The following is a 21724-nucleotide window of genomic DNA, read 5'->3' as shown; positions in this document are numbered from 1 at the left end:
CATCCCCATCGCCACCACCACTGCCATCCCCATCTCCACCACCATCACCACCACCACCGCTGCCATCAGTCCTACAGTCACCACCGTGACCATTACCAGCACCACCTCTATGTCATCAAATTCATGGGTGTCTGTAATTCTGATCCTTTCTTTTATCTCTATCACATAGTCATCCAGCTTATCCCTGACAGGATACTCACTGCCTACCCAGGCAGCACATTACTTTGCGGGGCGGCTTCAGTTGTTACAAACTTCTTCCTTACATAGACTCAGGTCCACCTCCATGTAACTCCCAATTTTTGTATTTCTGTCTTTTGGGCCCTTATTTCACAGGATAAGTTGTTGATTCTTGAAGAGAGCTCGCGTTTGCCTCATCCAGGGTTCTTTCTTCCAAGAAAAATCTTTCAGTCCCAGACAAGCCTGTTGCCTCACTCTTTTGTTTTTTTTTTTTTTTTTTTTTTTTTTTGCTTTGCAAGGTCCAAGTTCAAACTGTGTCTAGCAGTGTGACAGCCTATTTCCTGTTTTCAGACTACTTTGACCAAAGCGTTTCTTCAGGCCTATAACCCGGGCTCTGTATCCTGCTACCAGTGCTCAGGCCCTGGAGATAGCCATCATGCCTTTGCATCATCCTGGCCCGTAGAGGGGCCCAGTGTGTGGTGGATGCGTGAGTACATAGATGGGGTCAGAACAGCCTCTACCAGCACACAACTGGACCCAGCTTCCGCTCTCTCCTTGTCGGAAATAATCTTCACTGTTTTCAAAAAGATGCATTAGAGTCTTATCCCAGTTCGTTTTGATTAAGAACCTATACTACTCCCTTCGGTGAGAGAATGACGATTAGGGCATTTGCGGAAAAGTCTCTCATGGCTTCATTATTCGTTCTTCTTTGAAGACTTAGTGTTCACTGGCTCTCTTGAACTTCTCTATTGAGTACTAAAGAAGAAGTAAATGTGTCAACAGATGAGGAATTTTTCTCTTCTGATAAATATGGTACTGCAGAAGAAATAGATTCCAGGTAGTCACAAGGCAAGTGACTGCTGAAGCCTTCCTATCCAGGCATTGGCCTGCTATCAACCATAAGGCTGTCGCGACAGATCACTTGTTCTTCCAATTGACAGGGCTGGGAAAGCAGCCTTATCTCCTTGTTCAAAGTCAATGGGATGCCAGTAGCTTGCACATATCTTTTAAACTTAGTTATCTCTGTTATTTTCTCTCTTTCACATGATCAATCCCCTTTGAAGTCAAAGCCATTCTCTTTGGCTGCATTTCCATTTGAGTCACTGCTTACGTTATTGGGTGGTTAGGTGGGGGTGGGGGGACATAGTTCTTAAAGGATCTTAGAACCTACATTTAGGATGGCTGATTTAACTTAGAATTTCAAGGAAGTCTGTACTTCGAATTAATGTGTCATTAAAATAGAAACATTTGGACCATAGCAAGTGGGATGGTATCGCTGTACTTTTGAAGGCATTGAATGGGAAAGCAGTTAAACAGACTCCTTTTAAAAGAGTTTACAAAGTTCCCAAATGATTTAGGAGTGTGAGTCCACGAGTTAGAAACTCTTATTGCCATAAAAGTTACAACCGGACTTCTGGTTGGTGGTTTTATTGTTTATATAATGCATTCCGGATGTTTCTAAAGGCCTTGAACAAATTTAAAATTTCATGACTGTGGACGTATGTATCATAGGAGCAAATGGTAAACACCAAATAAAAGCATAATCTTAGAGTTTGACATAGGATACTGTCGAGATAACGAGTTTCACTGTAAATCTTCTGGTTTATTGACAAAATCTTGTTAATTGCATTTATGGTTCTAATGCTACAGTCATTCAAAAACAGATGGTTTTCAGTAAACTACTATTCTGTTAAACTAGTATATGGCTGGCGTCACTCTAGCCAATAATGTATGAATTCTTCAGAGCACATCATATATTGAATAAGATAAAAGGACATTGATAAATTAAGCAGTATTAAAGACCCTCGAACTGTTCCTTCTTCTGATAATTATAATTTCTTCTAAAATAGGTACACCCCAAGTAATTAGGATGTTTTCAAGTATGAGAACTTCATAAATACACTAGATAAATTTGTATAGGCCTTTGGTTTAGAACTAAGCAAAAGGGGTCATTCTCTTCTTTTCGTGAGGAAAAAAAATTGGGTACTTGTAAAGCACAGCCCAGTGAAGGAGTTCATTTTTCTCCCTCATTTTATTTCAGAGAGGGCAGTAGGTCTAATGTTTGATTTGTCTAAATCCCTTGCACATTGGGCGGACACCGCCTGCAGACCTCCCTCCAGCCTCTCTCTCGTTCTAATTGCATTGCTGAGCGACCCGAGGGCCTCGTCAGGGCGGACACCTGCCTGTGCTATACATGGGGTCCTCCACTGCTGTTGGGCTGGACTTCGTTTCCTGCTGGTACGCTGTAGATCACAGGGTCAGTCTTTGAAGTGCAAAGTTTATATGTTGTGTTGTTGGGTGCTGTTGAATCGATTCTGACTCATAGTGACCCCGTGTGACAGAGTAGCACTGCGGCATAGGGTTTTGTTGGCTGTAGTCTTCACGGGAGCAGATCACCAGGTCTTTCTCTCGCAGAGCTGATGGGTAGGTTGGAACTGCCTACCTTTTGGTTAGTAGTTGAGCACTTAACCGTTTGCACCACCAGGGCTTCTTAAAGTTTATAGTCATCTACGGATACTTTTAAATATTTGCGTTCAGAGTACTTCCAGTGATCCTGATACAGTTCGCTGCACTGAGGCCTGCAGTCATGGGAGAGGCCCCAGCGTCCGGCTGACGTGATTGACCCGGTCAGCCCGCCAGCCGTCCTGTTGCTGCTCCCTTCCCCTGCACGAGGGAGTCTCTTCTCTCCTGAAGGCTCCCAGGGACCGCAGACCCATCAGTTCATAAACACTTGACAGAAGCTTCGCTTTCTTACAAATGAAAATAATCCTCAGTCAAACCAGCTCTCAGCCCAGCGTCTGGGCCCTTGGGGTCCTTCTTGCCTCTTACAGGCACTTAGGCTGTGATGTGGACATTCAGGGAAGAGTTACTCCTTGCGACCCTATCTAACGGCTCTCGTCCCCCTCCCCAGGAATGTACGAATCGCTGCTGCAATGCCAGTACCTGCACCCTGAAGCCAGACGCCGTGTGTGCACATGGGTTGTGCTGCCAGGACTGCCAGGTGAGCTTCCTAAAGCGGCGACCTGCCCCCAGGGCCACCGACAGGTTCAGGTGCTTCAACAGGGACGGGGCAAGCAGTGCTGGCAAGACCACTGCCCAGCGCTCTTGGCCTGAGACCCAGTGCTCACTGCCTTAGAGACAGACCCTTAATGCGCAACTTGATGTTGTCCGCCTCCTATTTTTATTATCTCCCCATTTAGTGTGAAATGCACATGTTAATTGCATTTTCTGATGCATTATGTATGCATGGGCTTAAAAGTCGTTGGACCTAACGGGGAGTCATTGCTCAGTGGGTGCAGAGTGTCTGCCTGGGGTGACGGACAAGTTTGGAAATGTACAGTGGTGATGGTCACACAAAATGGTGACTGTGATTAATGTCACTGAATTATACACTTAACAATGGTTAAAATGGCAAAAAAAAAAAAAATTTTTTTTAATAGTATTGTGTTTTCGGTGAGAGTTTACACAGCAAATTAGCTTCCCATTTAACAATTTCTATGCGAATCATTCAGTGACAATGATTACATTTTTCACAATGTGTCGGCGTTCTCATTAATTCTGTTCTGGTTGTTCCATTTCCAGTAATCTCGTTTCCCTGCCTCCGTACCTTCTCATCTTTGCTTTAGGGTAATTGTTGACCATGTGGTCTCATATAGGTGATTTTTTAAAGGAGCACAGTACTCACAGGTAATATTCTTTATTTTATGAGCCGCTCTGTTATTTAGCTAAAAGGTGACCTCAGGGGTTAGTTTCCGTTCAAGATTTAAAGAGTATCTCCGGGCGATAGTCTCAGAGAATCCTCCAGTCTCAACCGGTCCAGTAAGTCTGGACTTTTTAAGAATTTCGAGTTCTGCATTTTTCTCATGTTCTATCAGGATCCATCTATCGTGGCCTTGATCAGAATGGTTGGTAGTGGTAGCCGGGCATCATCTAGTTCTTCTGATCTCAGGATGGATGAGGCCGTGGTAGACTATCTGTCCGGTAGACTAGTTTCTTCTTTGAGTCTTTGGTTTCCTTCTTTCTCTTTTGCTGCAGAAGAGTAGAGACCAATGGTTGTACCTTAGACGGCTGCTTGCAGACTTTTAAAGACCCCAGCTACTATTCACCAAACTAGGATTTAGAATGTAAATTTTATGAACTATATTATGTAAAATGGCAAACTTTATAGGCACTCTGGTAGTGCAAACAGTTAAGCACTCAGCTGCTACCCCAAAGGTTGGCAGTTCAGACCCACCCAACAGCTCCACTGGAGAAAGACCTGGCAATCTGCTCCTATAAAGATTACAGCCAAGAAAACCAGTTCTACTCTGTCACATGGGGTCATTACAACATGGAGTCGACTCAACAACACCCAACAGCAACAACAGCATATTTTACCAAATTTTTTTTTTAATAATTGGATCAAAAACTTGAGCTATATGTTACAGTGTCCAGTGGTGCTGTTAGCAACACTTGGAGTCCTGTATTGATAATGAAAGGAACTTTGGTGCAAGACGTCCCTGCTCGCCTGCCAGTCAGCCTCCCATGGGTCCCTCCTCTTTATTCCCAGGAATGTCTGCCTGCTTGGCTGAGAAACTGTGCGAGTTGTTCCAGGGGTTTTGTATAAACATATTGATCTTAATGTCCTCCTAATTGAAGGTGTTGGCTGACCCCGCCCAGCCAAGAGTGGCAGATTTATACTTTGGCCATTCCTGCCGCCATGATTGCATTTGTTTTGGCAAGTCCGTTGTTTGTCTCCTTATTCAGAGCTGAGATCTGACAACGAGTAGAAGCCTGAACTCTGGATTCCAAGGTTCCAAGGGTAGTGTTTTATTCTTTTTAATTAAGCAACTGATCTTGGCATTCTGCTTTCAGGAAACTCCCTCTTAGCTACCCCACTAGAGCATGATTTGAGTCAAACATGCAATGCATTTTTATTCAGCTTTGAAATAGCCTTCATCCCCTTCCTAGTTGTGATTAGCTTCTGGGGAAAGTTCAAAGAGGCTGGCACTCCCTGGCACCCAGCAGCTGGCAGTGGAAGGTGCCTGGGAGAGGGTTGAGGGGAAGGGTACAAGGCCAGGCTTATGCCCCGGAGATGCCCAAGGCAAGTCCCGGGAGGAAAGGGGGTGAGGTCATGAGGCAATGCCTGGGTGTGACGGCTTTCATGTAATGCCTTTTAAACAATTCCTTTTGACTTGCAGGCCTTTCTGAAGATAGCAGGAGTCTTATCTCATGCCTTGCGTGTGTGCAGAGAACCAAGCTCAGGACGGGGGTAGCTGCAGGAAACCTTAAGCCACTCCAAACCTTAATTTCCTCAACTGTGAACCGATGAGGGCCTGGTCGGGTGGTTTCATTTGCTTTTTCTCTACCTCGTTCCTTAAAGCACTAGAGACTACGACGTGACGACAAATGGCTGTCGTGCTCACACCCGTGGAGTCGTCTTTGTTAACCTCCCCCGCAGTTGCATTTTAAAGCATGAGTTGGTGTTGGCACCTGAGATCTTCTTCTTAAGAATCAACAAACCCAGTAGCCCACGCTCCCCTTCCTGCCTCCCCTTCCACGGAGGGGCCAGCGGCCGGCTTCTCTGCTCATCAGGAACCCCTAATGTTGCATGGAATTAAAAAGAGACGTCCCCTCGTTGCCCGCCATAGTGGAATGGTGGAAAGCCGAGCCCGAAGCAAGACACTGCCTATTTAACGAGCTCCCTCTGCTGTGGAAGGGGCTTCTCTTGAAGCCCTTGTCCCTCTACAGAGGCTGTATTAGGGGCCCTTGCTCCAGTTCACCCCAAGAGTCTGCTCCCTGCTTCCCTGCGGGGTGCATGCCCTGACTGCCCCTCTCCTTTCAGCCGAAGCCTGCGGGAACGGCATGCAGGGATTCCAGCAACGCCTGCGACCTCCCTGAGTTCTGCACGGGGGCCAGTCCTCACTGCCCAGCCAACGTCTACCTGCACGACGGCCACCAGTGCCAGGGGGTGGACGGCTACTGCTACAACGGTGTCTGCCAGACCCACGAGCAGCAGTGTGTCACGCTCTGGGGACCAGGTACATGGCCGGGGAGGCCGCTGGCCAGCCTCTGAGTAAAGGGTTTGTGCGGCGCCTCTGGGCCATGGGGCTGTGGGAGCCTGTGGGGCTGGGGAAGTCCCTGGGATGGGGGAGTTGCTGGCCACCTCTGGGCCATGGGGCTGTGGGAGTCGCTGGTAGGCCCCTGGGTGGAGGATTTGGGGGAGCCACTGGTCACCTCTGGGCTGTGGGGCTGTGGGAGCCGCTGGCCGCCTTTGGGCAGTGAGGCTGGGGGTGAGGGCACTCCATCCCCACAGCTCTCTTTCCTGGAGTCTGATCTAAGAGGCTGCGGTAGAGTTCGCAGGGAGGAGATGTCTACAGATAGGGCCAAAGGTGTGCGGGGCGCTGGCTGAGCACAAATGAACACCCCTGGAGCCTATCCTGGGGGCGCTCAGGGCAGTCCAACAACAGATGTGAGAGCACCCACAGCGTGTCCCTGGGTGGCTGAGCTGAGTCAGCCACAGTCCCTGCCCTCAGAAAGCTCATAATGTAGTCGGCAAGACAGATAGACAGATGTGGGAAATGCCTCTACGTGCTCTGATGAGGCCCCAAACCACAGGCTGCGGGTACCCAGAGAGGGGACGATCACTTCGGCCAGAGGGGCCAAGGGCTGGGTCAGAGAGGCCCTGAGTGGACTTGGTGGGTGGCTTAGTCATCTAGTGCTGCTATAACAGAAATACCACAAGTGGATGGCTTTAACAGAGAAATTTATTCTCTCAGTCAAGTAGGATACAAGTCCAAATTCAGGGCCTCAGCCCCAGGGGAAGACTTTCTTTCTCTGTCGGCTCTGGAGGAAGGTCCTTGTCATTGTCATCAGTCTGGTGAAGGAGCTTCTCAGCGCAGGGACCCCAGATCCAAAGGACGTGCTATTCTCTTGGCTCTTGTTTCTTGGTGGTATAAGGTCCCCATGTCTCTCTGCTCGCTTCTCTCTTTTATATCTCAAAAGAGATTGGCTTAAGACACTATCTAATCTTGTAGATCTCATCAATGTAAGTGCCGCTAATCCATCTCATTACATCATGGTGATAGGATTTTCAACACACAGGGAGATCACATCAGATGACAAAATGGTAGACAATTATACAATACTGGGAATCGTGACCCAGCCAAGTTGACAGATATTTTTGGGGTATACAATTCATGACACTCTGCTTCTTGGGACTGAGGATGCAGCTGAGGCCTGGCTTCCCAGGGAGCTGCCTCATCTTCCCTGGAAGCCTCGTTTGAGCCCTCTCCCTCTGCTAATCACCATCACCCCGATAATGGAGGAGGCCTCTCCCTGGGAGCCGTGTACCGAGGGCATGCGGCAAAGAGGACATCACCCCCAGGCTCAGAGTTCCTAGACAGGCAAACACAGCCTCAGGTGCGGGGCACCACCTCAGGCTCCCGATACCTCAGGTGTCAGCCTATCTCTGTCAACCCCATCTTAGTACTTCAAGTCACCACAGAAGCTTCCTCAGGGAGCGAGCAAACACAGCGTGCCAGAGCCGGCTGTGGCCCTCTGGGTGGGGGCTGCTCAGAGTGGGCCTGAACGGCCCCTCTGCAAACACCCCTGCTCCGTTCCCCACCACCCCCCATCATGCAGCCGCCCGCTTGTCCCACTCAGGGCACTGCATGAGACCCTCCAGGTTGTCACAAACTGCCACAGACTCAGTGGCTTAAAACACGATAGATTTATTCACTTAGAGCTCCAGAGGTCAGAAGTCCAGAGTCAAGTGTGAGCAGGGCTGTGCTCCTTCTGGAGGCTCCAGGAAAATCCGTTGCCCCGCCTTTTCCAGTTCCTCGGACCCTCCCACAGTCCTTGGCTTGTGCCCCTTCTCCAGATCTCCGTCTCTGACTGGGACTCTCCTGTCTGTTACACGGATACAGGTGATGACACTGGGTCTGCCCAGATAATCCAGGCTAATCTCCCCGCCCAAGATCTTTAACTTAATCACATCCACAAAGTCCCTTTTGGCGTGTCAGGTAACGTTCACCAGTTCCAGGGCTTCTAATGTGGACATCTTTGGGGGCCGTTATGCTACCCATCACAGGCATTGAACAGACCACTTACTAGCAGCCTAGCCTTAGGCAAGTTACTCAGCCTTTCTGTGCCTCGTCGGTAACATGGGGACAGTGGTGTGAATCAACAGACTGTTATCCTCCAGCGTAGCCTGTGTCTGTGTATAGAGTACGTGCGTGGTACCGGATGCATGGTAACTAGGAAATATAAACTCTATAAATAAGACGTGGCCTGTGCTCTCAAGAAGATCACAGACTAGGGCGCAAGATACTCGAATCCTTGAGGCTGGTAGTAAGGACTGTGAGAGGATTGTGGGGACACGGAGGAGAGGGGGCTCAACTTGGTGAGTGGAGGAGGCCGCCAGCGGGAGGCCCTGGCGCACTTGTTCATGGGTTGAATTTTATCCCCCCAAAATAGGTTGAAGTTCTAATCCCTGGTAAGTGCAAATGAGCCCTTATTTGGAAATAGGGTCTTTAAAGATGTTATCAGTTCACATGAGGTCATGTTGGAGTAGGGTGGGTCCCAATGCCATCTGAGTGAGTCCTTGTTAAAAGAGACAGAGAGACACACAGGGAAGACGGCCACGTGAAGGTAGAGGTAGACATTGGGGGGGTGCCGCTGCGAGCCGAGCACTGCTAGGAACCACCAGACGCCGACAGGAGCAAGCAAGGATCTTGCCCCAAAGCCTTCAGAGGGACGTGGTCCTGCCGACAACTGGATTTCAGACTCCTGAGCTCCAGAAGCGTGAGACGATGTATTTCTGTTGTATTAAACCACCTGGTTTGTGGTGCCTTGTTACGGAGTCTCTAGGACATTCATACAGTGGTCATTAGACGAGAGGAGAGGATGTAAAATATAGCATTTATTCCAGCCTATAGAATAGCACGGGCCATGGCCCCCAAGAACCTGGGGCAATCCAGGGGATGGCGGGGGTTTCTGTTTGGCTGGAGCTTGGGTGGTGCCTTGGAGAGTATAAATCCTCATCTACCACCCATTCCCTCACTCACTGAATGTTTATTGACTCCCGCTGTTTGTACAAGAGCAATCCCAAGGTGGCGCAAACAGTTAAGCACGCAACTGCTAGCTGAAAGGTTGGCAGTTTGAACCCACCTAGAAGCACCTCAGAAGACAGGTGTGGCGATCTGCTTCCAGAAGGTCACAGCCATGGAAAACCCAATGGAGCAGTTCTACTCTGCACACTTGGGGTCGCCATGAGTCAGAATCCACTTGAAGGCAACTAACAGCAACAAGTTTTACAACGCAGACTCAAAAGCCCTGATTCTGCCAGAGTAGCATCCTCCCTGTAGGCCCCGTGCCCTCTTCCTAGGCCTGGATTCAGGGCCAGGATGTGACCCCATCCTGCTGTCCTCACAGGAAGCATTAGTCCCGGACAAATCCAGTCCCAGGGACAGAGGTAACTTCCTCGCCCAGGCCCCTGGAAGCCCAGGGCCATTACTGGCCAGATGTGCCGTGTTGAGCGCTTTCTAATGCTTTGTTACAGTGGGTGGTTCAAATTAGCTTGTCATGATTTCAGAAAGAAAAATGGAGCATCATGGATGCATTTGCAGTGTTTAGTTTCCCCATCCATTAGCGGATGCTCTGGGACCTGGACCACGTTCGCTTGGGGGTCATTTCAGGCCTCCTGGAAGCACTGGGCGTCACTGAGTTCTTGCCCGGCTGGTTCATGCCATCCACACCCTGGTGACCTGACCGAGTTGTTGAGTCATCCAGGATTCTCTGGTTACATCCAGGATGGCGTTGACTCATTACCCAGAGCTGGCTGCCCAAACACTGGCCGGATGAAGCCCTTCCTTCCAGCTAACTATTCCCTCCTGAAACAAGCTTTTCTCGTTCCAGCGTTATATTTCAATACGATAATCCGGCTTCCAAATCTTTCTACAAATAAAGTGATAGAAAATTCAAAACATATGCCTGCAACTCCTAACTCGCAATGTAAGATGCTATTAGAATACGTTTTGGGGTTTTGGTTAGTTTGTTTTGCTAATTGTTGCTGTTGATGATGTTCTTATTGGCTAGGAGCATAATATTTTCTCCCCTCACTGCTTTTCTCCCATAAATCTTATATCTCAAGGCTTTCTCTGTCCACATCAAACACGTAAATGTTATCTGCAGTTCAAACTGCGTGACTTGCCTTTAGCTCTTGTCATGGTTGGAATTATGTCCCCCAAAAAATGTGTGTATCAATTTGGCTAGGCCATGATTCCTGGTACTGTGTGATTTTCCTGGATGTTGTAAACCTGCCTCTATGATGTTAATGAGGGAGGATGGGGGCGGTTGTGTTAGTAAGGCAGGACCTGATCTACAAGACTGGTTTGTGTCCTGAGGCAATCTCTTGAGATACTAAAGACAGAAGTGAGCAGTGAGACAGGGGGACCTCATACCATCAAGAAAGCAATGCCGGGAGCAGAGCGCGTCCTTTGGACAGGGGTCCCTGCGCCGAGAAGCTCCTCGTCCGGGGGAACACTGATGAGAAGGCCGACAGAGAGAGAAAAAGGCTTCCCCTGGAGCTGACGCCCTGAATTGGGACTTTTAGCCTACTTTGACCGTGAGGACATAACTTTCTCTTCGTTAAAACCATCCACTTGCGGTGTTTCTGTTATGGCGGCGCTAGATGACTAAGACAGCTCTCTTTGTCCAGTTCAGTCTTAACATCCTCAAAGATTTTCTGTCAGTGTGATGTGACCCTTTACTCCTCCTGAAATACAACTGAATCTTTTTCTTCAGGCAGCACATTACTTTTGCCAGCATTGTTTATCAGTTGGTAACTGAAAACATTATTTGGAAATCAGTCTTACAGATAACGACCTGTCTTGAGCCAGAAACAATTCACATCAGGGAAGTTCTGAAATACGTTCATTTTATCTCATTTATCACCCACCAGAATCCAGTGCTGCTTGATTTGCGCGGTGTGAGCTGGTCAGGCCATTTTTATGGGCTGGTAAATATTCGGTGCTTATCTGCAAGGCTGGTTTAAATGAGTTTGGTTTACTGTGATTCACCCGGGCATTGCATTTACTAATCACCTGTAGCTGTGGTGGCAGCTGATGGGAAGAGAAGGTATTTTCACCGAGAGTCATACTGTTTAAGAATCCGAAAAGCCTCCCTTTTGGCCCATGGTGTGAGAGGGAAATTCTAAAATTTGTTTATTTGGGCTTCATTTTCTGATGGATGCAAAGGTTGATTGGGGGAAGAGAGACAGGGAGAAATACAAGGAGAAGAAGCTTCCACTTGTTTTATAAAAATGCCTTTCTCCGTGGATATTGGTGATGGGTTGAGGAAATTAGTGATAGGAGGAGGGCAGAGCTGATTGGATTAAATTAGAGAAGTTCATTTGCATAATGGAGTCATTTCAAGGAAAAGACGAGAGCAAGTAAATTGTGGGCTTCATGCAACATGCCATCGTCTTGCTTTCAAAAGAGATGATGACACCGGGAACTTCCAAGCTAAAATGACAGGTCCACTGATAGTCACTCCGACGATAAAATTGTTCATTCAGACCCATCGCTTCTTAAGTAATTATAACATCCAGTGTAATGCCGAAATTCCCTCTGAATGACCAAATGTTAACTTTTGATCATGGCACAACATCTAAGTGTTCCATGGCTAAGACCTCAAAGGGCTTTACGTGGATGTAATATGGTAATGCCAAGAAGACCGTTGGCCTTTGTTTCACGAGACAGCGTGGAATTTTTTCAGTGCAGCAACTTTGCGTTTTCAGCATCTTACAAGTGGACAGAAGTCATTTACACTTCTTTTTTTTTTTTTGGCCGTTCTGTCTCTAAGGTGGATGCCAGACGGGAGTGGACAAAAGCCACTGGGACACTTTGTCACTTTGCTAGGGGCCTTCTCCGTTGTCCCAGTCAGCTGCCCCAGGCCTTTGAGTTTGTTTTCTTTACCGATATTTTCTTTAGTACATTAGCTGCATCTACTGCAGAGCTCAGCACTGAGCCCCTTTTTGGTTTGCCTACTTTATAAATTAACTTATTTTGTCTAAACTTTGAGGGAAATGATAATGTCTCTTCCGAGGAAGTCAAATGTCCTTTTTGACCCTTCAACCAGTTGCTGTCAAGTGGACCTTGACTCATGGTGACCCCGTGTGTGTCAGACTAGAACTGTGCTCCATAGCGTTTTCAATGGCTGATTTTTTCAGAAGCAGATTGCCAGGTCTTTCTTCAGAGGTGCCTCTGGGTGGACTTGAACTTTCAACCTTTCAGTCACCTTGGCTAGTAGTCAAGTACTTAACTGTTTGCACCATCTAGAGATTCCTAAAGCTGTTTTATAATCCCTAATAATTTTACAAGAAGCCCTGGTGGCGCACTGGTTAAGCACTTGGCTGCTAACAGAAAGGTCAGCAGTTTGAAACCACTAGCCACTCTGCAGGAGAAAGACGTGGCCGTCTGCTTCCGTAAAGATGCCAGCCTTGGAAACCCTATGGGGCAGCTCTGCTCTGCCCTACAGGGTCACTGTGAGTCAGAATTGACTCGATGGCAATGGGTTTGGTTTGGCTTTTATGATTTTACAGGTTGTTTCTGCTGCCCCTTACATAAACCTGGCTTCCTAAGCCATGATGAGCTCTTGGCTTTGGGGCATCGAAACGCTAAACACATCCTGACACGGAAGACCCTGTCTGTTCTGGGTTTGCATTCCCAGTGCTTTTTTCCTTTTCCAAGATGCTTTCATACTTGTTTAAATACAGTTTCTATTCCTTTGCGTGATTCCTCATCCTAATTGTAGCTCCTTTATTTGGTGTTGGTATTCCCTATCGGCAGTTCTCCTCTTTGCTCTGCTGCTGTGTGTGCCGTGTGTGTCTCAAGTCCCCGTTGAAGTCGGTCTGTTCTCCCCTCCGCTGTCTCCCCCTTCCTCCCCGTGGTTCTCCTGCACACCCACACCCAGCCTTGCTTCCGCCTCCCATCGCTGCCTTGGAGCCGTTTGCATGCTCACATGCCCGAGACTGCGCAGAGATCTCTCTTTAAACCTCCCCATACAGAAAATGGAGGAGCCCTGGTGGTGCAGTGGTTAAAGCACTCAGCTGCTAACCAAAAGGTCAGTGGTTCGAACCCACCAGCCACTCTGAGAGAAGAAGATGTGGCAATCTGCTTCCGTAATCGCCTTGGAAACCCAACGGGGCAGTCCGACTCTGTCCTGTAGGGTCACTGTGAGTCGGGATCAGTTGGATGGCAGTGGGGTCAGAGGGTACAAAGAAAGCACATTTATCAGTTACCGCATTTGAGTTGCAGCAGGGTATTGTCTGTTGTTAAAGTGACCACATTTCCCAGGAATAAATTGCTTTGTAGTAGTAAGGGTGACAGAATCCATGAAGCATCAGAATTGTCTCATTGTCAATGGCAGAGCAGTATCAATTTTGCCTACCCAGTTCAGAGAGCCTAGCGTCCAGTAGAAACTGCTGGGACATCCGTTGTCCTGGTCTTCTGGGGTAGGGAAGGAAGGAACAAAGCCATTTTCTGCCTTGTTTTATCAGCCCTTCAGTGCGTCACAGATCCATGTGAGCCTGGCTTTGCTTGGGCTGCGTGTTGACAAGTCTTGTGGCTCTTACCTGTTACCCCATGGTGCAAGGATAGCCAGCGCACCTGGCTGCCACCCCGCTCAGCTGTAGCTGCAATGCAGGGCTCAGTCATAGTCTCTCTGTTCCTGAGGCCCAGAGGGGGTCCAGCACATGTAAGGACTCCATAAACATCGGAGAACCAAGGGGAGAGTCCCAGCTTCACACTCAGTGCCACCCTTAATGGCTATGTGACTTTAAGCAACATACTTACCCTGCTGAGTTCCAGTTTTCTTGTCCATAAAATGGAGAATGAGACCTACCTCACAGGATCGCTGTAAGGAATAATGGATGAAGGTTCGGTGCTCTGCTCAAGGCCCCTTCTCCAAGAGGCTTCCCCTGATGAGCCTGCCTAAACCAGCAGCCCTCAGCCCCCTCGTTCCGTTCTCTCCTTTATAGCGCTCATCGCCACTGGACTTCAGAGGAACGTGCTCATGTTTGGTTTTCCTTGTAATTTGCAAGCCAGCAGGAGGTTTGTCCAGTTTGGCCAGCACTGCACCCTCAGTGCCTGGCAGATATAAATTCTTAATAAATGTGTGGTATATGATGGAAGTCTGCAACACACTGGATGGATGGGTGGATGGATGGGTGGATGGGTGCATGCATGGATGGATGGATGGATGGATGGATGGATGATGGATGGATGGATGATGGATGGATGGATGGATGATGGATGGATGATGGATGGATGGATGGGTGGTTGGGTGGGTAGGTGAGTGGTGGATACATGGATGAATGGGTGGAAGGATGGGTGGTTGAGTAGGTGGATGGATGGATGCATGGATGGATGGATGGGTGGGTAGGTGGTTACATGGATGAATGGATGGATGGATGGTTAAGTGGGTAGATGGATGGATGGATGGCTAGACGGGTGGATGGAAGGGTGGGTGGGTGAGTGGATGGAAGGGTGGGTGGGTGAGTGGATGGAAGGGTGGGTGGGTGAGTGGATGGAAGGGTGGGTGGGTGAGTGGATGGAGGGGAGTGAAGAAGGAAGGATAGATGGAAGAACGGATGAATGGATGGAAGGCTGAGAGACAAAACCAGACAGGCAAGCAAGAAATATGCAGTGTTCATGCAAATACACAGCTGTTGTGTTGTTAGTATTCTAGATTCCAGTTTTTCAAAATGGCTTTGATCAATTGGATCCAAGTACTTTGATAGAACTATCATCGAACAGGATTAATTTAAGTGTAAAGTACAGGTTTTATACTGATAGTCATCCTCCCCATCCCTCACCCTTCCAACAGGTAGTTGGAAAAGAGTAACAGGACAGAATATGGAAAAAAGGGCTCGGTAGTTGACGGAAGCTGAGTATGTCAGTGGGTAACCACATTGTAATGACAGAAAATCTGAATCCAGGGTGGAATAAAGGGAACGTGATGCTGAGAAGCTGGTGCATCACCTTTCACCGTGGTCCGGATTGTGTCCAGCTTGGGGTCGTGCCCCTTACAAAGGAGACTATAGGACGAATCTCTGAAATGGTTTCAAAAAATAGTGGGAAAGGGGTGGTGGTGGCTGGGGTGGCTTAATGCATTGAAGGTCAGTGGCTGAGCCCATGACTGTTCTCAAGTGTTGCAAGGTATTTTTTGATTTGGTTTATCTGCTTTTGCAATGAGATGCTTATCATGTCCGCTGGTAGCCAATGATGAGGAATCAGGCCCAGGGTAAAGAAAGACGGATGTTTTAGTAACAAGAACATCTTGTTTCCTGGGAGGAGGGGAGCCTTGCCCGTCGACAGATGGGTATCTTAAGAAGTTCATTGTCACCTTGGAAGACGTTGAGAGCAGAGAAGCGGGCGCAGAGCTGGGCTCCGAGGAGTCGGCATCCTGGCGGTTGGAGTAATATGAGAGAAGGTGCCCAAGCGGGACACCCGTGGGGTGGGAAGGCCGGCCGGGGTTGCGCCGCGGGGCACACACTTTATTCTCAAGACCAGGGACCGTTCTCCTAACTGTCCCAGGTAGCCTTCAACAGGAGTCGCTGTCACCGGGGGATCCAAGAGCTCCCCAAAGTGCTGGCAGGGCACACCCCAATGATGCTTACTTCCTCTGGCTGGAAGATGTACTGCCCTCTCTGTCGCCCCATCCCTCTCTGCTGTAGCCTGTCGTTTGGTGCAAAATGACCATCGGGTTTTATGCCTGCAAGAATGATTTCTGCCTTGCGAAAACAAGCACTCACTGAAACCATTGCTCACTCTTCTGGGGAACTTTATGAAACTGAACATGTTTTACACGATCCATCCCTGCATTGCTCGCTTGGTGTGTTCTGTCTCTCTCTCTGTCTCTCTCTCTGTGTCTCTGTCTCATTGCTGCCCGACATTAGCCCATTAGTCATCATTCCCCTTTGGAGCCTGCTTTAGCTTGCATTTTCTCACCAGAATTGTGTGGGATGTTGTTAAAGGAAGCAGGCTCCCCCTCCCCAGCAGCCAGCCCGCTAACTTCTTTCGGAGCTGGGTTGGATCTGGCCCCACAACCAGACCTCACCTCCCAAGAGGCTCCACAAGCAGTGGGCCCCAGAGAGGAGACCTAAGAAGGAGGGAGCCCTGACACGCTCGCTTTGCCGCGAGCTGAGCCAAGAGAGGCCGCTAGCCGCTGACACTCTAGGCTTCCAGCAGCCGGTTCACAGCCTGAGTCAGCCCCGATGCAGGCTCGGCCTCCCTGGGCTCAGAACACATCTCCTTAGCCTGAGAGGCCAGGACCGTCCGAAGAAAAATATTAAACACATTCGTGGAGATGAACGTGTTGCTTTGCTTCTGTTTCAGGTGCTAAACCTGCCCCCGGGATCTGCTTTGAGAGAGTCAACTCTGCAGGCGACCCCTATGGCAACTGCGGCAAGGATTCCAAAATCACCTTTGCCAAGTGCGCGATGAGGTAGGGGGCCTGTGCGCTCCGCTGATGTCGCCGCTTGGTGCTTCGCCCAGGCTTAGGGGTGGTTCCAGACCTTTCCTCTGTGAGGACCGTTTGTTCTTGCCCTTCCAGGGATGCTAAGTGTGGAAAAATCCAGTGCCAAGGAGGTGCCAGCCGACCCGTCATTGGTACCAATGCCGTTTCCATAGAGACCAATATCCCACTGCAGGAAGGAGGCCGGATTCTGTGCCGCGGGACTCACGTGTACTTGGGAGATGACATGCCCGACCCAGGGCTTGTGCTTGCCGGCACAAAATGTGCAGATGGAAAAGTAAGAGCCAGATATTTGCTTGCATCGTGGGTCTAAGTCTGGAAGGGAGCTCGTTGAGAAACGTGCTGTTTAAGGACTGGGCTCAGGGGTGTGTTGGTCTTCCCAAATCCACTTCTCGGAATGTTGTCTCTCAAATCCAGTCTGCTGCACCTAGAAGAGAAACTCAGAGGATCCTGCATCCTGGTCTGGCCGCTGAGACGCAGATTTGGGAAAACAGGGCTTGTCTTTTCTGCCCTTTCGTACTGAGAAGTCAGTTCTGCACTCTGATGTCGGTTTCCAGCCAGGAAATTGCGTTGGAGGGAACCGTGGTAGCATAGTATATTGTTTTTGGAACGGTGTCTTGGTTTCTGGCACAGAGTTCTTGGGGGCTTGTTCTCACCTGGACAGACTGGGAAGTCAAGTGTGTTTTCAGAGACCCCATAGGGAAAAGAACAGGAGAGGGGAAGGGTTAAGCCAAAAAAAAAAAAAAGTCTTTGGAAAAGTAGACTAAGGTTTTTGAACTTTAGAAATAAAATGTTAAAAAAGAAGCAAACTCAGATTTTCACATCCTACCAACCCGATTATTTTCCTCAAAACTTTCACACCTGACTCAATAATAGCAAGTTAATAAAGGGAGCACTGGTGGCTCAGTGGTTAAGCCCTCAGCTTTGGATAAAACCAAAAGGTTTTGGTTTCGCGAGGTGGGCGCTTTGAACCCACCATCCACTCTGCAGGAGAAAGTTGTGGCAGTCTGCTCCCGTAAAGATTAAACCAAAAAAACCCATTGCTGTCAGGTTGATCTCGACTCATAGCAACCCTATAGGACAGAGTAGAACTGCCTCATAGGGTTTCCAAGGGGTGGCTGGTGGATTTGAACTGCCGACCTTTGGGTTAGCAGCTAAGCTCTTAACCACTATACCAGCAGGGATTATAGCCTTGGAAACCCTATGAGGCAGTCCTCCTTTGTCCCGTAGGGTCACTGTGAGTTGGAATCGACTTGACGGCAGGGGATGGTTTTAGTAATAAAATGTTTTAGGAAAGAAGATGAATCAGCCCCACGTGCTTTTCCTAGGACCATATTTTCAGAATGACTGTGAAGTCATTCGCTACCATGGGGGTACAGAGGAAGCTCAGATACCGGTCAGTGTCCCTCAGCAGAGCCCGTGGGCAGGAGTTCCCTGCACCCACCCCAGCCCCACCCTGAGCACCCATGCTGTTCCGTGAGGAAATGGGACAGTGCGTGAAAAATGCTCTGCATCCTCCATGTCTCTAACCACGTTTGCTTATGTTCTGGCCTTGATGTTAGAACGATGCCCATTTTTTAAACTGTGGTCTGAGCAGCCCAGTCCAGGTGCGTCTGAACACTGAAGCTCCAAGGACTCAGTTTATCAGTGCTCCACGTGTGGGCGGGATTCGGTGTCCTTCTTTCTGCAGGGCTCCTGTCGGTTGAGGGCCGTGGTTAGCCTAGCCGTGGGCTCGGGAGGAGGGCAGCGTTTGTGCCCTATGATTGTGATGGGGGCCTACTGTGCTCACGGCTATCCTGGTCATCTTTGACTGCTGGAATGTGACAGTCCCCTTGGCCAGGAATGCCCTGGGCCCTGAGGCCTGCTTCTTCTTGTTGGGTGCCTTCAGGTCCATTCCAACTCATAGCAACCCCAGTGTGACAAAGTAGAACTGCCTCATAGGGTTTCCTAGGCTGCGATCTTTATGGGAGCATATTGCCAGGTCTTTCTCCCATAGAGTCGCTGGGTGGGTTCGAACCACCGACCTTTTGGTTGGCAGCGAGCGCTTAACCATTGCACCACCAGGGTTCCTTTAGGGCTGCTGAGACCACACTCTTTTTCAAAGGATGTTAGTCTCCCTGTATAGGAGCTGTAGGGGTCGGATGCGAACTTCCCCTAGGAAGGGTCTGCTTGATTCAGAGTACCTCTGCATTCTAAATGGAGACTTGTCTTCCTTGGACTCTGTTAATTTGTAACATCTTGTGGGAGATAAAGGGCCTGATCCCCTGAGTCTGGACTATATCATGCACCTTTGAAAGGAGGCGGAACACTTTCAGCCAGCACAGTGTCATTTAGCCAGTTACTGCCTGCAGAGTCCTGATCAGTACGAGGGAACTCTCTGGGCCTCTGCTGCCTAGTTCTGTTGATGGATTCTGTCGTCGGTGACATTACTCGTGAGTCAGTATTTTGAAAAAGTTCCTATATTTCAATATTTCCCTTAAGAGATTCTTGGGCCCTAGGTTCTTGGAGTCCCTGAGTTGTCACAAGCCCCACGGTACAGATTAGCCCAGCTTTCACCCAGCTTGCCCTCTTTTATATCTTTTGTCGTTGTTGTTGTTGGGTGCTGTCGAGGGACTTTGACTCATGGTGACCTTATTAGAACAGAACGAAACGTTGCCCAGTCCTGCACCATCCTCATGATCCGTCCAGCCTAGGGAGCTTGTCTTCCGGCACTGTATCAGATAGTATTCCATGGTGATCCATAAGCGTTTTGTTGGCTAATTTTTGGAAGTAGATTGCCTGGCCTTTCTTCCTAGTCTTAGTCTGGAAGCACCACTGAAACTCGTCTACCTTGATTGACCCCGCCAGTATTTGAAATACCAGTGGCCTAGCTTCCGCCAGCAGAGCAACACGCAAGCCACTGCAGCGTGACAAACTGACAGATGAGCAGTGGCTGTATCTTCTCATAGAGAAGAAATGCTGCAGTATGTACATTTCATTGCCAGCACTAAACAAAACTCATGAAAAAAAAATCATTTATCATAAGCTCAGGATTGAGTAGAACCATTAAAAAATGCCAGAAACAGAGAGGGTCAAGAGCTGGTTGAATAGACACAGGAAATCCGGGGTGGAAAGGAGGAATGTGCTGTCACAGTATAGGGAGAGCAATTAAGGTCACATAACAGTGGATGTATAAATTTTCGTATGAGAGACTAACTTGAATTATAAACTTTCACTTAAAGTACAACAGTAAAAAAAAATTTAGATTATACCCCCCCAAAAAAGGCAAAAAGTATAAAAGAATTCAGTAATGTCCACCACTGAGCTGAGCCTTGAAACCCGCCGAGATTGGAGTCGGGCATTGGAAAGGGCCGTGGTTGGGTCTAACGGGAAATGCATCATTATGTCGCATCCACATTAAATGAAAGAAGACAGACTCCTCCCCAAGCTCTCCTCGCTTCCTCCTTTTTAGATATATGCGTGTTTGTGATCACAGAAGCACCCAGAGATTTGCTATGTTTTCCTCACTCTGCAGATCTGCCTCAACCGCCAATGTCAAAATATCAGTGTCTTTGGTGTCCACGACTGTGCAGCCCAGTGCCACGGCAGAGGGGTAAGTAAGCCGAGCTGCCTCTCTCCTGCCAGTCACAAGTGAAGTAAGAAATGACTCATTTGTAAGGGTTTCTGCGATCCATGATTTTTTTTTAAATAGAGCAGTCAGTGTCTCCTCAATATATTTTCTTCTAAAGATATTAATTTTCTTAGACCTTTACATAGCATTAGAAAAGTGATTTTTATTTAACAAAGAAAATCAGATTGAGCAGTAATTGTCTTTCAAATTAACCTTTTGTGATTTAAAAAAAAAGAATTGTCATTTTCAAAGTAATTTTAAAACTAACTTTCTTTCGCGAAGGTTTCCCATTAACATTTCGAACAGAGCTATCTCTCTCTGCGATCCAGTGTCAGAATGCATGTCCAAACTGAAATGCTTCCAGAAGGAATTAAAACAAAGGCAGGCCACGCCGACCACATGTTTTTGAAATCATTTACAATGGGTTTCAACTAAAGAAAGCAGTTATTTTAGTTCAGAGAACCTTTGGGGAAAAGAAGACTCTAATTATTTAAAACATACTTTATTTTTCCTGATGGGCTTAATTATTTCCAATGGAATCATATTAATCTTGATTAGCCACGCTCGTGGTTCATTTGTTTCTCTGAAGCCTTTGCTACAGAAATCATGCTCTAAATGCTATTTTTAAAACTTGCAGACACTCACCTGTGACTCTAACCTAGAATGATGGGGGTTTCATAAAATTATCGTTGTGCCGTAAACGGAAGGGATGGCAGTGCCACCTCCGATGGGTTTGACGACTGTGCATTTGGCTCTTTTGGGGATCCTCACTGGATCATTGCGTTCTTTGCAATGGCTGTAAGAGATGGTCTAGTCCGGCCCTATTATTTTAGTGGTGGAGAAACCAAGGTTCAAGGTTATATGACTGGGTAGCAGATTGGCTGGGTCTCGGGGCGTAGACTCCTTGCTTTCCAGTATCCCCGGGACCTCATCCCCATGGAGGAAAGAGGAAAGCCCACGTTTTTCTGGGTGGTTTGAGCAGCAGGCCACGGCCTGGCCATAGTACTCCACGAATGAGACCACGTCACCAGCAGCTTCCCGAGCTGAGGTGTTAGGACAATGTGGTATCACCCCACCCCAACAGGAGTCCTAGGGGCTGGTACATCAGGGGCACCATCTTGAAGGAGACAGGCAAGACACTCAGATTCGGCATAGGCTGTGCCCCGTGGTAATTAATCCTGCTTTATTTCAGCTTCATAGGAATTTACTTTCCTACTTATCACCGACTACCTTGACAGTCAGCCTTCTCCTCTGAAGCCGTTGGTGCAGAGGTGGATGTTCATCAGAAAAGTCAGCGAAAGCAGAGAATCATTGCAAATGAGACACACAGACTCCAGACCTTTCGTTTTGCCTTGAAGTAGATAAATGTACATGTGACACCTACATTGTGATGCAGCGTTGAGGCCTTTGAGCTTGGTC

General features: G+C 48.3%; 1 protein-coding gene across 1 annotated transcript in view; it reads left to right on the top strand.

Moving 5' to 3' along the window:
- The window catches only part of ADAM12 (ADAM metallopeptidase domain 12), a 291938-nt gene that overhangs the window by 261416 nt on the left and 8798 nt on the right, over positions 1–21724 (top strand). Inside the window, exons 13-17 of the mRNA XM_012555120.1 lie at positions 3089–3178; positions 6002–6197; positions 16557–16665; positions 16774–16972; positions 20210–20287. Coding sequence (XP_012410574.1) covers positions 3089–3178; positions 6002–6197; positions 16557–16665; positions 16774–16972; positions 20210–20287 — 672 coding nt within the window. The remainder of the gene's footprint in view (positions 1–3088; positions 3179–6001; positions 6198–16556; positions 16666–16773; positions 16973–20209; positions 20288–21724) is intronic.

Source organism: Trichechus manatus, unplaced genomic scaffold (assembly GCF_000243295.1).
Source record: "Trichechus manatus latirostris isolate Lorelei unplaced genomic scaffold, TriManLat1.0 scaffold00031, whole genome shotgun sequence".
Lineage (NCBI taxonomy): Eukaryota > Metazoa > Chordata > Mammalia > Sirenia > Trichechidae > Trichechus > Trichechus manatus.
Note: the sequence above shows the minus strand (reverse complement) of the source record. Positions and strands in the feature narration are given on the sequence as shown.